Source organism: Ostrea edulis, chromosome 7, assembly GCF_947568905.1.
Source record: "Ostrea edulis chromosome 7, xbOstEdul1.1, whole genome shotgun sequence".
NCBI classification, from domain to species: domain Eukaryota; kingdom Metazoa; phylum Mollusca; class Bivalvia; order Ostreida; family Ostreidae; genus Ostrea; species Ostrea edulis.
This window is the reverse complement of record NC_079170.1, coordinates 83,723,778-83,742,253: the sequence shown is the minus strand read 5'-3', so window position 1 is coordinate 83,742,253 and position 18,476 is coordinate 83,723,778. Positions and strand designations below refer to the sequence as shown.

At 35.3% G+C, this 18,476-nt stretch overlaps 1 protein-coding gene across 8 annotated transcripts in view; it reads left to right on the top strand.

The window, feature by feature from the left end:
- LOC125654081 (SCO-spondin-like) overlaps window positions 1–18,476 on the top strand; it is a 58,875-nt gene that overhangs the window by 27,790 nt on the left and 12,609 nt on the right. For all 8 annotated transcript variants that reach the window (XM_056142765.1, XM_056142771.1, XM_056142770.1 and 5 more), the window contains exons 18-25: window positions 589–786; window positions 2,658–2,855; window positions 4,444–4,641; window positions 9,423–9,617; window positions 10,954–11,151; window positions 11,815–12,009; window positions 13,627–13,815; window positions 17,717–17,902. In XM_056142765.1, the coding sequence (XP_055998740.1) occupies window positions 589–786; window positions 2,658–2,855; window positions 4,444–4,641; window positions 9,423–9,617; window positions 10,954–11,151; window positions 11,815–12,009; window positions 13,627–13,815; window positions 17,717–17,902 (1,557 nt within the window). The remainder of the gene's footprint in view (window positions 1–588; window positions 787–2,657; window positions 2,856–4,443; window positions 4,642–9,422; window positions 9,618–10,953; window positions 11,152–11,814; window positions 12,010–13,626; window positions 13,816–17,716; window positions 17,903–18,476) is intronic.

Sequence of the window (18,476 nt, the reverse complement as noted above, 5' to 3'; positions counted from 1 at the left end):
CACATTTGGAAGGAAATTTAGAAATTAAGAAATTCACGAAATTATACACGGCAAATACGAAATTCCTGTACAGTGTTTCAAAGAGTATTATTTTCAGTGGAACGCTTCGTAGAAGAGGTGTTGCTTGTTTTATTTGCGGAAAATGCAAACATTTTGTCGAAAGAGAAATATCTGCGAGGGATAGTACTGACCAGACGTGATGGGAAATAGTCAATATAATTGATTTCCAAATGGAGGACCGTTCGAAACCATATTAAAGAGAAACACTTTTCTACTATATGTTCCTCTAATTTCATTATGTAGCACACGAGAAAACGTATACATATTACATGCTGATAGTGAAATAAATGAATGTTTAACATAAAACGTAAGGTTGTTTTATGTGACTTGAAGTCAGAAGCGTTGGAATGTCACTATCAGTTTCTCAGATTTGGATTTGGAAACAAGAATACATATCATTAACATTTCTGTCAACAACATCATCATATCAAAATTACATTACACGTCCTAACTGATACTTTGATACTTGTGAACTTTCAAAATATTTTATTTCTGTACTTCGTAACACATAATGATGACCTTTTCTAGCCTATGGAGGATGGTCTTCTTGGGGAAGTTGGAAGTTAGTGAAGAAATGTAGATGTGGCAGAACCTGTGGGAAACCAACCCGGAAATACGTCAAATATAGGTCATGTACAAATCCTCGACCATGCAGGAGAGGCAAACGATGTACCGGTAGAAGCTACAAGTATATGTATAGAACTTGCAATCGTAAACGATGTCGAGGTAATTGTATGTAAGCAGATTTCTATATTCTCTATAGCATGTATGTATTCATATGCAGAATAGTAATATAGATCGAATCGTGTAGATATAGAAAGAGTCGGTCTTTGTAGAGGATGATATGCTCCATTTTCAGTAGTCCGTCGTGAGACGGTACATATTATATCATGGCGTTGTATTTACGTTCACCCATCAGAGGTAATGTTTTCCAGGCTTCTCCCATACGGAATGCACGTACAACGTTGATATTTTGCAAGAATAAGTTTTCCAGACTTTTTTCGTTACTCCTACGGTTATTATCCTGAAGTTTAGTCACATGTATCCTCTCGGAGGAATTCAGGTCCAGTTTGCAATTCAGCTGGATTGGTGCACTCACCCTGACCTACGTTAGGGCTAACAGTGATAGTTTTCTTGACTTTTGTCGTTACGGATACAGATATTGCCCTGAAATTTAGTCACAAGCTTCCTCTCGGAGAAATATAAGTTCCCGTTGCCTTTCAGCCGGATTGGTGCACTGTGATCTACCTTATGGCTAAACATAGGTCTAATAGTTTTCCAGATTTTTTGTTGGTTATGGATACAAGTATTGCCCTGAATTGTAGTCACAACCCTTCTTTTCGAAGAATTCAGATTCCGTTTTCATTTCAGCTCATTTGGTGCACCATGAAGTACTTTAGGCCTAAAAGTAGTTAAAATAGTATCCTGAACTTTTACGCACTATGGATACAGATATTGCACTGAAATTTCGTCATTACTGCCCGATGGGCGTATGATGTACCGCTTGTGATGATCTTGTTGATACTTCGATTAGGAGTATTAAGAGATATAGGGCTCACGGCGGGTGTGACCGGTCAACAGGGATGCTTACTCCTCCTAGGCACCTGATCTCACCTCTGGTGTGCCCAACTATCTATTTTGTATTGTTTATAGGAGTTATGAGATTGATCACTGTTCGTTATCTTCACCTTGCATTAGGAACTTTTATAAATTTGTTGTACTGTTAATTTTACTTATCTTAGGTCTCAGGATACATAATTCGTAGTAAGGTTATCATAATGATATTTCACAAAATCGTTCAATTAGATATTTACAACAAGAGAATGTTTGAGGACATTTTCAAAGTTTGTACTAAATAGGGTCATGTTGTAACTTATGCGTCACGACAAAGAATAGACATTTTACAAACTTAGGTACACTTGCATTGTTGACAAAGCATGTAAAAGATTTTCTGTTAGGCATGGGGATGTAGGGAAGAAATCTGTTCAGTATGGGATTCATATCAGGGAAAAGAATGAAATTCGTTATTCTGGAAGTTTGACAGCTTCTATAGCTTTAAAGACACAATATTATTAACTTCCATATGGCTAGGCATGTGCATTAGAATTTTAATGTCTATGGTTCTTCCTGTTTTGTCACATGTTAAAGAAATATGATTTTCCTACCAATAAGCTGCGAAAAAGCATTCACTCACGAACGTTTTCACTAAATGGCGATTTTGAAGGAAAATGTTGAGAAACTGTTCATTGCAAGGACAAACCTTGCAATCAGCGATCAGGATTAATGTATTAAGAAATTTTGTAATAATTTTTGAATATATTATAGATATCAGTATCGTCTTTTTTTAAGATACCGATTGTTAGGCCGTTCTTGACACACTGATTTGGACTACGGATAACTCCGTGTACCTGATCAGGACACAGGGCTCACGGTGGGTGTGAACGATCAACAGGAGATGCTTACTCTCCGTAGGCACCTGATGGTGTGTCCAAGGGTCCGTGTTTGCCCAGTTATCTATTTTGTATTGCTTACAGGAGTTATGATATTGATCCCTGTTCGTTATCTTCACTTTTCAGTCTACTTATTTCTGTTTGTAGTCAATGGTGGATGGTCGTCGTGGAAAAATTGGAGGAAAGTTGGAAGATGTGCATACTATAAATCCTACGGAAGACGAATGCAGAAACACGTTAGATACAGGTCCTGTAAAAATCCTCGACCATGCAATGGGGGGAGGAAATGCTACGGTAGAAGTTACAAGTATAAATACACAAGATGCTATTCGAAAGGATGTTCAGGTAATTAAGGAATGAAAGTAATTTTTACTCATTTTAATCCCAACTTACTTTAGATCGTAAAAATTTAATAAAAATTGCTTTCTTTCCTTACAATTTAGTTTAGTAAATCGTGTTAAATATCATTTGAAGATAATTCTAGAGAAAAGATAAATCTTTTATGACGCGGACCAATATCGCCATAGCAACAAAATAGAAACTGAACAGCCAAAACGAATTGTAACGTCAGTTCAGTTCGTCATACCTTTATGTATATCGGGAATAAACGACAGCTTTGTTTTTTTTATACGACATGAAAAAATATTGATAGAGTTTAATGAACCTATCAAACTATGTGTTACAAGTGATATTGAATTATTTACGTAGAAAGCAATTGTCTGACAGTGACGTTGTACTTTATAATCCCATTAGGCTCCGTCTTTTTTTTCAATGTTTTGCAAAATTCCTTTCATGTAGATTTTGGCTATTTAGAAGTCCAACTCGATATGCTTGAGTTTTTGAGGAAAGAATGATCTAGAAATTTTAAATATTACTGATCAACCACATTGGATAAATACCGGTTTTTTTGTTTTTTTTGTTCTTTTTTTTATTTGTGGCCGCAGGTGAAAACTTTTTAGCTTTTTAGTTGATAGGTATACAAATAATGTTAGGAGACGATATTTTGGGGGACACAGAGTTACAAAATATGGACAATTATAAACAGTATAATTTTGATTACTGGTGTTAAAAACGTTTTATTGACACCAGAAAAAACGACATCAAACACAGAACAATTACCCCCGAGCTGAAGGGTCTTCATCAGTATACAATTAATGTTAGTGGGAAATAATTTGGCGGACATGGACTTTCAAAATCTGAAAATTAATCATCCGTGTGTTGGTAATTATTTTTGTGCACAAAATTGATTCTAATCCGCAATAATCGACATTAGAGTAGTTTATTTACCGTCCAAGCTGAAAATGTCATATTCCCATTAAAGGAAGACAACATATATCACTGTATACACATTTGGAAGGAAATTTAGAAATTAAGAAATTCACGAAATTATACACGGCAAATACGAAATTCCTGTACAGTGTTTCAAAGAGTATTATTTTCAGTGGAACGCTTCGTAGAAGAGGTGTTGCTTGTTTTATTTGCGGAAAATGCAAACATTTTGTCGAAAGAGAAATATCTGCGAGGGATAGTACTGACCAGACGTGATGGGAAATAGTCAATATAATTGATTTCCAAATGGAGGACCGTTCGAAACCATATTAAAGAGAAACACTTTTCTACTATATGTTCCTCTAATTTCATTATGTAGCACACGAGAAAACGTATACATATTACATGCTGATAGTGAAATAAATGAATGTTTAACATAAAACGTAAGGTTGTTTTATGTGACTTGAAGTCAGAAGCGTTGGAATGTCACTATCAGTTTCTCAGATTTGGATTTGGAAACAAGAATACATATCATTAACATTTCTGTCAACAACATCATCATATCAAAATTACATTACACGTCCTAACTGATACTTTGATACTTGTGAACTTTCAAAATATTTTATTTCTGTACTTCGTAACACATAATGATGACCTTTTCTAGCCTATGGAGGATGGTCTTCTTGGGGAAGTTGGAAGTTAGTGAAGAAATGTAGATGTGGCAGAACCTGTGGGAAACCAACCCGGAAATACGTCAAATATAGGTCATGTACAAATCCTCGACCATGCAGGAGAGGCAAACGATGTACCGGTAGAAGCTACAAGTATATGTATAGAACTTGCAATCGTAAACGATGTCGAGGTAATTGTATGTAAGCAGATTTCTATATTCTCTATAGCATGTATGTATTCATATGCAGAATAGTAATATAGATCGAATCGTGTGGATATAGAAAGAGTCGGTCTTTGTAGAGGATGATATGCTCCATTTTCAGTAGTCCGTCGTGAGACGGTACATATTATATCATGGCGTTGTATTTACGTTCACCCATCAGAGGTAATGTTTTCCGAGCTTTTCCCATACGGAATGCACGTACCACGTTGATATTTTGCAAGAATAAGTTTTCCAGCCTTTTTTCGTTACTCCTACAGTTATTATCCTGAAGTTTAATCAGATGTATCCTCTCGGAGGAATTCAAGTCCAGTTTGCAATTCAGCTGGATTGGTGCACTCACCCTGACCTACGTTAGGGCTAACAGTGATAGTTTTCTTGACTTTTGTCGTTACGGATACAGATATTGCCCTGAAATTTAGTCACAAGCTTCCTCTCGGAGACATATATAAGTTCCCGTTGCATTCCAGCCGGATTGGTGCACTGTGATCTACCTTATGGCTAAACGTAGGTCTAACAGTTTTCCAGATTTTTTGTTGGTTATGGATACAAGTATTGCCCTGAATTGTAGTCACAACCCTCCTCTCCGATAAATTCAGATTCCGTTTTCATTTCAGCTCATTTGGTGCACCAAGAAGTACTTTAGGGCTAAAAGTAGATAAAATAGTATCCTGAACTTTTACGCATTATGGATACAGATATTGCACTGAAATTTCGTCATCACTGTCCGATGGGCGTATTATGTACCGCTTGTGATGATCTTGTTGATACTTCGATTAGGAGTATTAAGAGATATAGGGCGGGTGTGACCGGTCAACGGGGGATGCTTACTCCTCCTAGGCACCTGATCACACCTCTGGTGTACCCAACTATCTATTTTCTATTGTTTATAGGAGTTATGAGATTGATCACTGTTCCTTATTTTCACTTTGCATAAAACAGATTGTCTTCACTTCACTTCTAAGGCAAGTTTATCTTTATTCAATATATTTAGTAAATACCGTAATGCATTGCCAACATCTTTGCCATTTTCTCTTATCCTACAACTTTATAGTAAAAATAATATCAAGTTTGCATAATGTGAATGTAATATTGTTTCACACGTCATAATGTACCAGTAGTGAGTATATCATATCAAAGTATTGAGTAAATATGGACAGATTCCCTAATCCTGTATTACATGTATGTAATCAATTGAAAAGGTAGTAACATAGATGGAAACGTGTAGATAGCACAACGCTCGGTCTTTACATCACATAATGTGCTCCATTGTCCTACTCCGATTAGTTTACTTTGGGGAATTTGTTGTTATATTAATTCTAGTGCACCATGGCTATCATGCTTCATTATCATAGCTATTTATTTCTTCCAAGGGTTCAGAACTTTTAATCAGGTATCGTAATGATCTTTCAAACAAATCAATCTATTAGACATTTAAAAGATGAGTTTGAAGATATTTTTAACGTTTGTACAAATACGCGAGTTTCGAGATACGTCCGAGGTATTTCCCTTTGGAGAATTCTCGTGTATAGTGAGGCGCGAAATAACTTGTTTACACTCGGGAGTGGGACTAATATTCACCACTGCGTAAGTGAATGTACTGAGTAAGTTTCTCATACACTGTTAGATCACCCGAATTCGACTGATACACAAACTAAGTAAGTTATAAGTATTTAAATACATAGAATTCTTATAATATCACGTTATTTCGTTGGTCAAAGTACCATATCAAAGACATTACTTGCAAATATGACATTCTTTTTATGTTTTCACTTTAGTAAAACATTTTTTTCGATAGTATTTTGTATTTCCCATATTTGCATATTAAAAGAGAAACCGCTTTTAATACATTTCATCGTCTTTCTCGCTGACTGTAGGTCGATTCCGTCCCTCTTAGTCATTTAAAGTTCCACTATAGTTCATTGAATAATTAAAGTTGGTTTCTGCTTCCAAATTATATGGTCTTGTTCCCAAACTTTGGCGGGCAGAGGTATAACGTGTGAATGGCAATATTTCCTGTATTTGGTCTACTTGTACCTTGGACCTATAATATAAATGTCATTTCAAGAATACATACTGTATCGTTACACAACAGTTTACTATGTACGTAAACTTCATACTGTACATTTGATAAATCCATTATAACGTTAATACTATGGTTTTACATTTTACCACTACTTCTATATACATCACCTATTTTGCTATACAACGTATATACACTGTACACTGCATTGCACGTACAAAAAGCTACGCATATGTAACTTTACTACTACCCTATGAGCATAAAGTTCTGACCATATATACTCAATACTTTGATATAATATACTCACTACTGGTACATTATGACGTGTGAAACAATATTACATTCACATTATGCAAACTTGAGATTATTTTTACTATAAAGTTGTAGGATAAGAGAAAATGGCAAAGCTGTTTGCAATGCATTACGGTATTTACTAAATATATTGAATAAAGAAAAACTTGCCTTAGAAGTGAAGTGACGACAATCTGCTTTATGCAAGGTGAAGATAACGAACAATGATCAATCTCATAACTCCTAGAAGAAATACAAAATAGATAGTCGGGCAAACACGGACCTCTGGACACACCAGAAAATGAGAAATTTTGACATCTCAAATCAACAACATCAAAACATATGACTTTTCAACTCTTTACACGACCATTCCTCACGATACGTTAAAGGCTAGACTTTTTGACATAATAGATGTGTTCGCTTCTTTAACAAAAATGGAAACCTCAAATATTCCTATCTAGTGATCAGTCATTCAAAATATTACTTTTCTAAACGCCACTCTGATTCCAAGCACAAGTAATCTGATTGACTGATTGATTAAATATTGTTAACGTCTCTCTTGTGAATATTTCATTCATATGGAGACGTCAACACTGCCGGTGAAGGGCTGCAAATTTTAGATCTATGTTCGGTGGTTATGGCCATTGAGCAGGGAGGGATCTTAATCGTGCCCTACGTGCTGTGACAGGGGACCTCGGTTTTTGTGGTCTCATTCGAAGGACAGCCCCATTTAGTAGCCTCTTACGACTATCAAGGGGGAACTGAGGACCTATTCTAACCCGATCCCCACGGGATAAGTACTTTGAAGTTGAAATAAAAAATATGCTGAAGTTCCTCGTTAACTAATCTTCGTGGTCTTTGGTGATTAGGTCTTCCAACAGTCTGTTGGAATCCCCATGAGCATGAATTGTGCTCCTTTGTTAGCTGACTCGTTGTTATATTCTTAAGAAGTTTATTCAAAACCTTCTACGCGAGAAGAAAGCATCTCGTGCTGTGGCCTTGAATTCGACATTTAGATATATCGACGATGCATCATCTATTAAAAATGATAATTTTCATCCAAATGTCGATTTAATATATCCCAGCGAACTCAAAATAAAAGACATCGCAGACTCGTCCACTTCTCCTGCATACTTAGATATTGTTTGCAGGAGATATTAACTGCAAACTATCAATTCATCTTTATGACAAACGGGATGATTTCAACTTCTCCATCGCCAACTTCACATATTTATATAGCAATATCCCATTATCACCTCCTGCAAATCGTGTTTACAAGAGATTGTTCTTTGTATGTTCAGTTTTTGAATCGAAGCAAGCTACTGACAAACAGGATGATGGTACAGGGGTTTCAAAAGTCTCCCTCAAAGTCATCATTTCGCAAATTATATGCTTGTTATAACGATCTAGTTTGCCAATACAACCTGTCATAGGGTTAAATTCTGTCTGACGTGTGCCATGCCGATTGGTAGGTCGATCTTGGCACATTGATTTTGACTACGGATACCTCCGTTTCCCTGATCAAAATATATGGCTCACGGCAGATGTGACCGGTCGACAGGGGACTCTTACTCTTCCAAGTCACCGGATGCTACCTCCGGTGTGTCCAGGAGTCCGTGTAATAAATACAACTACATTATTTTAATGTAAAATGGTTTCAAATCAAATGAATTTATAAAGAAAACTAATTTCTTAATGAAAAGTACATACAATTAACAGCAATATAATTTTTCTAGTAATTTCTACCAATTTTGATAGGGATCGATACTTGTTCTTTTCATTTTAATATAGTGATTATATCTTAAATTTGAACATTTCGTTTCAATTTCTTTTTAAAATATATTTTTTCGATATATTTCTTTTCTACGAAAGCCTATAAGTATCACTTAAAAAATAAATTACGAGAAAATGTATTTATAGTTGCACAACTTATAGATAGTCTTGGAAACGTTTATTACTATTTCCTTCTATGCTACTTAGTTAGCAAATCGAAATGGTCTTATTCAAAGTATGTGTGAAGGTACATCATTTCGTTTGGTATTGTATAATTTAGTTACGGATAGTTTAGAGTTCCCGAAGAAACGCTAAATGCCTATAATATTGGGGTTATAATTTACGTTTTAGAAGTATGATATTGATATTTGTTAGTTTCTTTAGTACATCCTGATATCCTGTCTCTTCACATATTATATGTTAGAAATGATTTTCCGTCCAGAAAGTCGTAGAAAATTATTAAGACCAAAATGTTTAAATCAATGAAGCTTGGAGGAAACGTTTAAGAACTGTTAATTGCAAGTACATACCTTGCATTGATCTTTAAGTTTTAATGCGCTATGAGAATGTGAATTTTTCAATGGTTTTTGATCAGCCTTAAATATGGTATGAAGAAACGTTCCGTCTGTGTTTTCAAACAGAGTCAAATGTGTTCGGTTTGTAGTTAATGGTGGATGGTCTTCATGGAAAAATCGGTGGAAAGTTGGAAGATGCTCATACTATAAATCCTATGGAAGACCAATGCAGAAACACGTTATATACAGGTCGTGTACAAATCCTAGACCATGCAATGGAGGGAGGAAATGCTACGGTAGAAGTTACAAGTATACATACACAAGATGCTCTCAAGGTTGTTCAGGTAATTACGTATAAAATAATTGTCAGACAGTGACGTTGTGCTTTAGAGTTCATTGCATTAGGCTCTGTCCGTTTTTATATTTAGCAAATTCCGTTCATGTAGCCTTTGACATGAAGAATTCCAACTTGGTATACTAGAGTTTGTGAAGAGTATATGATCTAGAGGCTTGAAATATCATTGATCAACCTAACCCCGATAAATACTGCATTTTTCGCACTCGTAAACTTTGGCGATGTTCTAGCTCATAGGTATACAGATAATTCGAACAGAAGATATTCTTTAGAGGAGATTGAGTTGCAAGACATGAAACTTCATAAAAAGTATAGTGTTGCTGGTGTGAAAAATGTCTGCTTGACATCACAAACAAAGGAGATCAAAGATGTGTATTTACTTCCCGAACCAAAGAGAGGTCACAAGCATGAAAGGTGAAGATAGTGAACAGTGATTGATCTCCTAACTCCTACAAGCAATACAAATTATATATTTGAACAAACACGAACCCCTGGACACACCAGAGGTGTAATCATGCAAATAGTTACTAAAAATATATTGGCACACATGGACCTTCGAGATATGAAAACAAATACATCAGTTCATTACTTCTGTGCAAAAGAATTTAGTGTAATCCAGAATAACCAACATCAAAGTACTTGATATACACTCAAATGTAAAGAAGTTGATGTATGCTTTCAACATCAAATAAAAACAACATCTATCAGAACATACAATGGAAGCAAATTTAGATATTAAGAATTTGACAATAGAATGTAAAACCACTGTATTTGATTGAAATTAAATACCGCAGAAAAAACCGCTATCCCGTATTTCAAAAAGCATTCTTGTCAGTCCAACGCTTCGTAAGAGTGATCTTGCTCTTTGTCTTCATGGAAAATGTAAACATGTTGTCGAAGGAGAGATATTTGCAAGATATAGCACTAACTATACTTGACTGGAAATAATCACTGAAATTGATTTCTAAATGGAGAACCGTTACAGACTCTGTAGAAGAAAGACACTTCAGCTCGTATATGTTCACCTAATTACAATGTAACACTAAAGTAAATATAGACATATTGCATGTTGATAGTGAAATAATTGAACCTTTAGCATAAAACGTAAGGTTGTTTAATGTCACTTGATGTCAGGAGCGTTGAAATATGAATAACATTTTCTAATATTCATAATTCGAAACAGGGATCAATATCAATAAGATTTCTGTCAAGAACATCATCATATCAAAATTACATTACACGTCCTAACTGATACTTTGATACATGTGAACTTTCAAAATATTTTATTTCTGTACTTCATAACACATAATGATGACCTTTTCTAGCCTATGGAGGATGGTCTTCTTGGGGAAGTTGGAAGTTAATGAGGAAATGTACATGTGGCAGAACCTGTGGGAAACCAACCCGGAAATACGTCAAATATAGGTCGTGTACAAATCCCCGACCATGCAGGAGAGGCAAACGATGTACCGGTAGAAGCTACAAGTATATGTATAGAAGTTGCAATCGTAAACGATGTCGAGGTAATTGTATGTAAGCAGATTACTAAACCCTCTATCACATTTATGTAATGAGTTGAAAGGATACTAACATAGATGGAAACGTGTAAATATCACAAGTCTCGGTCTTTACATCACATAATGTGCTACATTTTCCTGTTTCAATTAGCATGTTTTTGAGAATTTGTTGTTATGTTAATTCTAGTGCACCATGGCTATCATGCTTCATTATCATGGCTATATTTTCTCCCCAGGGTTCAGAACTCCCAATTAGGCTATCATAATGATCTTTCACAAAATCAATCTATTAGACATTTAAAACACGAGTTTGAAGATATTTTCAAAGTTTTTTTTCCCAAATAAGTGTTATCTTGAGTTACAGCAAATAATGTGAATTTTACTGATTTTGATAGACTGGAATTGTTCCTAATACATCTTTTAAGTCTTTCTGTAAGATATGGGGTTTAGGGAAAGAACATGACAAATTCCAACTTAATCCAACTTAACTTCGAGGAAAAGTTGAAAAACTGTTAATTGCAAGGGCATACCTTGCATTGACCTATCAGAATTAATGCGCTATGAAAATGTGAATTTTCCAATGGTTTTTAATGAACATTAAATACAGTATGTTATGAAGATACGTTTCGTCTGTGTTTTCAAACAGAGTCAAATTATTTCCGTTTGTAGTTAATGGTGGATGGTCTTCATGGAAAAATTGGTGGAAAGTTGGAAGATGTTCATACTATAAATCCTATGGAAGACCAATGCAGAAACACGTTAGATACAGGTCGTGTACAAATCCTAGACCATGCAATGGAGGGAGGAAATGCTACGGTAGAAGTTACAAGTATACATACACAAGATGCTCTCAAGGTTGTTCAGGTAATTACGTATAAAATAATTGTCAGACAGTGACGTTGTGCTTTAGAGTTCATTACATTAGGCTCTGTCTGTTTTGATATATAACAAATTCCTATCATGTACCTTTTGACTATGAAGAATTCCAAGTTGATATTAGAGTTTATTAAGTATTAATGATCCAGAAGCTTGAAATATCATTGATCAACCTAACCCCGATAAATACCGGATTTTTCACCAGTGTAAACATTGGCGATTTTCTAGCTCATAGGTATACAGATAATTTTAATACAAGATAGTTTTGAGAGGAAATGGAGTTACAATGTATGGAAATTCATAAAAAGTATAGTGTTACTGGTGTGCAAACTATCTGCTTAACATTCCAAACAAACGAGATCAAAGGTGTTTATTTACCCCTAGAACCGAAGAGAGCTCATAGACACCCGAATAGTTACTATAAATAAATTGGCGGACATGGACTTCCGGGATATGAAAATGAAAAAATAAACCAGTGTGTTGTTCATTTCTTCTATGCAAAATAATTTATTGTAATCCACAATAACAACATCAAAGTACTTTATTTATCCTCCAAGCTAAATAATTTGACATTAAACAAAAACAAAATGTATGAGAACATACAATGGGCGCAAATTTAGATATTAAGAAATTAACGTTAAAATGTAAAACCACTGTATTAGATTAAAATTAAATACCGCAGAAAAGAAACCGCTATCCGGTATTTGAAAAAAACATTATTTCCAGACCAAGTCTTCGTAGGAGCGTTCTTGCTCGTTATCTTTGCGAAAAAGGATAGTAACATAGATGGAAACGTGTAAATAACACAGGGATCGCTCTTTACATCACATAATGTGCTCCATTTCCCTTATCCGATTAGCGTGTTTTGGGGAATTTGTTGTTATGTTAATTCTAGTGTACCATGCCTATCATGATTCATTATCATGATTAATCTTTCTTCTGAGCTGGGTACAGAACTCCCAATCAAGTTATCATAATAATTTTTCACAAAATAAATCTATTAGACATTTACAACAAGAGAGTGTGAAGATATTTTCAAAGTCTGTAGAGATTAAAAATTGAAATATCAGTAATCAACCAAACCTGATAACTATAGGTTTTTTTTTTTCGCGTGTGATAACTTTTGCAATTTTCTAGTTCATATATACAGAAATAATTTTAAAATTTTTTATATACTGGCGAACATGATTGGTTAGTTGATTTTTGTTTAAAATCCCCTTGGGATTTTTTCCCTCAAATTAAGACATCAGCATTGTCCGTAAAGGGTGGCAATATTTTGGGCTATGCCCGGCTCTTCGGTCCTTTTACGTAGAGAGAGAGAGAGAGAGAGAGAGAGAGAGAGAGAGAGAGAGAGAGAGAGCATTTATTACGTTACACCTGCTGTGACATGGGGCCTCAGTAATCTTAATTGTGGGGAAAACAGTGTTGCAAGGTAAATATATGTAGAAGGATTTTATAACGGATGGATTTCTAACTCTTTAGTTTATATAAAGCTTAAGTTTTCTTTAAAATGATGGAAATCTACAGTTCCCTGTGTACATGTATATTTATGCAGACATGTTGAACTTTGAAATATTTTCCCATCCATTTTCATAATAAATGAAGGATGGTCGTCTTGGGGAACTTGGAAACCAATCGGGACCTGCAAATGTAACAGGTACTGGAGGTATCACGGGATAGCAATGCAGAAGTACGTTAAATATAGGTTCTGTAAACCGTGCAAGGGACACAAGAGGTGTAATGGAAAAAGATACAAGTACACATACAAAACCTGCTATCGCAAAGGATGCTCAGGTAATTACACTCAATAAAAGAATTGTATATAGATAACTTTCAAAACATTGTGATAGAAGGTATTCTTTAAAAAGAATGAATACGTTTTGTTTATTACATTTTGTAATATTCCTACAGATTTTATATAGAACCGTGGTTTTGCTGGACCATAAAATATTGCACGTTACATACTCGGGAACTACTTTAACCTCATTTGAATGTTCTTTCTTCTTACCCAACTGGATGATTATATGACGTCACATTCATATGAAATTGTGTTAACGTTCTTCTCGAGAATTTTTCGCTCATATGGAGATGTCACCATTGCCGGTGAAGGGCTGCAACATTTAGGCCAATACTCGGCGCTTACCGCCTTTGGGCAGGGACGGATCTTTATCATGCCACACTTGCTGTAGCATGGAATCTGGGGTATTGCGGTGTCATCCGCAAGACCGCCCGATTTAATCGTCTCTTATGACAAGCAAGGGGTACTGAGGAAATACTGTATACCGTATCCCCACGGGAATGAAAGTAGGAAAGCTCCATAAAGCATGACCATTAGTTCATCATGGAAAACATACCAACAGATCAGTCATTTCAGTTTGTAACACCATTTTCACTGCAAAACATTACTTATATATACATTTTGGTTTTCCATTCGATCCCTCCGACGATTGGCGTCCATTAATATGGGAAATATACAGTATTCTAAAACCAAATTATAAAACATAACTTATATATATATATATATATATATATATATATATATATATATATATATATAAAGCACAAACAAACAATTATAACACCCAACCTTACGTTTACCCCTAGGATCTAAACGATACATGTGAAAATCAATTAATTAATATATAAAGCACTAAATAATCACAACTAGGTACTGATTTTTTCAGTACCTAGTTGTGATTATTTAGTGCTTTATATATATATATATATATATATATATATATATATACATATATATATATATATATACATGTATGTATATATATATATATATATATATATATATATATTGAAGTCAGCATTTCGCAAATTCTATGGTCGTTATAACGATCTAGTTCGTCAATACAACCTCGCATTGGGTCAAATGCTGTCTGACGTGTTTCATATCGATTGTTAAGCCGTTTTTTGGCACACTGATTTGACTGCGAATAACTCCGTTTACCTGATCAGGATATGGGGCTCACGGCGGGTGTGACCGGTCAACAGGGGATGCTTACTCCTCCTAGGCACCTGATCCCACCTCTGGTGTGTCCAGGGGTCCGTGTTTGCCCAACTATCTATTTTGTATTGCTTGTAGGAGTTATGAGATTGATCATTGTTCGTTATCTTCACCTTGCATATATAATTTAATTACCTTATATTTGTTGTACTTTTTTGATTCTGATATTCTTAAAACATTCCGTATGTTTAGCCTAGTAGCAGTACTACAAGCAAAGTTACAGAACCTGTTATATTAAGCGATGTCCAGGTAATTTCAGGTTAAAGGCTTACAACGTCTGATATTATTTATAATCTAAGACAGCGGTCTTTCTGTGCATTCGTTGACTTTAAAGAAGCTTTCGATGCGGTTTGGAGAATTGGGTTGTGGCATAAGCTACAATATATGTAATTAAGAGTGGGGTTAATAGGAAGTGTTTTAATTACACGGAAGATATGTATATTGGAATCAAATCTATGGTACGCTTAAATGGCACAACTACAGATTATTTTAACTACAATGTCGGGGTACGCCAAGGTGAAAATTCATTACATTTTTATTTTCATTATACATTAATGACCTCGAGGGGTTTCTACTGGATAGAAAGATAATTAGTTTAGAAAGTATAACAGATGCTATAGAAGATGAATTGTACAAGTATTTAAAACTTTTTATGTTGTTATATGCAATATGAAGACGATGCTGTTATCATGGCTGACACAGATGTTGATTTGCAAAATGCCTTGAATGCTTTTTATTTGTATTGTTCAGAATGGAAACTTAATGTTAATGTCAGTAAGACAAAGATTTTAGTATTCTCTAAAGGCCCTCTTCCAAAAAAGGTATTTTATTATCATAGCAGTGTTGTTGAAAATGTGAAAGAATTTAAATACTTAGGGATAATATTTTCCCGTTCCGGTTCTTTTTGTAAGCCTAACAAACACTTATGTGAACAGGCACAAAAGGCAATGTATGGTGTAATATGGAAGATAAGACAATTTACTCTATCAATAGAGTCTCAGCTGGATCTTTTTGATAAAGTCGTTGTACCAATTTTGACATATGACTAGGAATTTTTGGACATGAAAATGTTAAAATCAGCGATTTGGATATATTTTATCGGGAAGTAAAACACAGTCATCAGGGAAAGGTAGTTCTCTTCCGAAAATCTCGGGTAAAAGGGCATACTGTTGGGCATCATTCTGATGCTCTGGGAATCCACATTTAACGTACCGTATGATACCCCAATTATCAACGATAATCTGCTCATGAATAGCGTGATACTGTCTATAACCAGAATGGTACAGCTCCTGGGACTCTGTTCTTGGTTTATAAATTTCAAAAGAAGTTCCATCAATAGCACCCACTGCAGATGGCAACTTAGGCCAAACATTTGCCTCCATTCATTTATGGTTGCCCAAGATACAAAAGAAGAAAAGTAGGCTTGGACTGGCTCAATGAGAAAAATAATCTCTTCATTTACTGTTGTGAGGCTAATGTTAAATAATGCAGATAGCATATGGTACATGTAAGTAGGGTAGCATCTCAACCAGATCATGAACAGAGGCACCCGATTCTCTTGGGAAAGTATGTGGCGTGCATGGTTTGCTCTTCTCTGAAATGCAAACCCATTACGAACAATCTCTCGAAACGAGTTTGGGCTTTCACTAGTAATTTCAAAAAAGGAATACATGTGTGAGAAGAACAGTCCCAAAACATCTCTACCCCTCCAAAGCATAGGTTCTGGATCACAAAAGTGATGACATACATCCAAAAGTGGATCACGAGGTGGGGTCAGAATTGAAAGCAAAATAGGAGTAAGTTTCCGCAAAAGTCTAGCAATATCAGGAGATGGCAGCGTTAGGGCTGGAACTGCAGTTATTTCAGCATCCTCTCTCCCCATTTTTATTCAAACAGAAAACGCGTTCATGTAGAAGAACTTAAGATAAGCAGTCAAAATATATTCATTGAAGGCTAGGTGATTAAAAGCGGCTTTTGGTTTTTTTTTCCCTAAAACTATGGGTGGGTGACATCTTGGTTTTATCTTTAAACAGTAAATACATGTACATTAATTAAAGTTTGTTGACCCAATGGTTAAAAAGTTGCAAAATCGAAGAAGGTGTTGGGAGTTAGTTCAGGGGAGAACTGTGATTAAAGAACCTCTATCTTGGTGTTGAATATTCAATTAAAAAATTTGAAAAGGATACGTTGCTTTATTCATTCATGTTTATGATATTACTTTCAGGCACATTGATCAAAAATACTGTAGAACATGGATGCAGACAAATGTCATCAAATAGTTAATCATCCAAAATACGACATCTTCAAAACGGCAGGTGCTGTAATGAAATGTACAAGAATCATCATCATTTGAATTAATATGACATCATGGAATAGTATAAACAATAGCATAATTTTTCAGAGTTTGATAACTTGCGCGATACAAATGGTTTCAGCTATTTTATCAAATACCGCATTTAGTGGTTCCAGAAAGCAGGTTTTTTGATTTGATTAAATATTTGTTTTTTTTTCATAATTGCACTTCATGGTTTCCATACTTTTTGTCAGTAATCGATAGTGCCTTAAAAATTCACCCAACTGAAAATGTCCAATAGTCGACTACTCGTTGACATCCCTAGAAATAAGTGATGCATGGAATTGCTTAAGGGATAAACTTATACATCATTGATTCTATTACAGCAACGTGGTCATCGTGGGGAAAATGGAAACCAATAGGAACATGCAGCAAGTCCTGTGGATACGGAAGAAGGAAGTATATATCATACCGGACTTGTATAACTACCAGAGGACGGAATGGAGGCAAACGGTGTTCTGGCAGTAACTACAAGCAAAGTTACAGAACCTGTTATATTAAGCGATGTCCAGGTAATTTCAGATTAAAGCCTTACAACGTCTGATATTAATTATAATGAAAGGTGAAGATAATTAACAGTGATCCATATCATAACTAATATAAGCAATACAAAATAGAAAGTTGAACAAGTACCGTCCCCTGGATATACCGGAGGTGGCATCAGGTGCCTAGAAGAAGTAAACATCCCCTGTCGACCCGTCACACCCGCTGTGAGCCCTATATCTTGATCAGGTAAACGGAGTTATCCGTAGTCAAAATCAGTGTGCCGTGAACGGCTTAACAATCGGTATCAAACACGTCAGACAGCATTTGAATCAATGATAGGTTGTGTTGGCAAACTACATTGTTATAACGACCATAGAAGTTGCGAAATGCTGACTTTAAACGAGATTGTTGAAACTCTTGCACCATCAACTTGTTTGTAATTAGCCTACCTTGATTTAAAAACTGATCATACGCAGAACAAACTCTTGCGTATCGAATCAATTGAGAGATCTAATCACCATATGCAGGTGATAATGAAATATTTCGCAAATTCTATGGTCGTTATAACGATCTAGTTCGTGAATACAATCTCGCATTGGG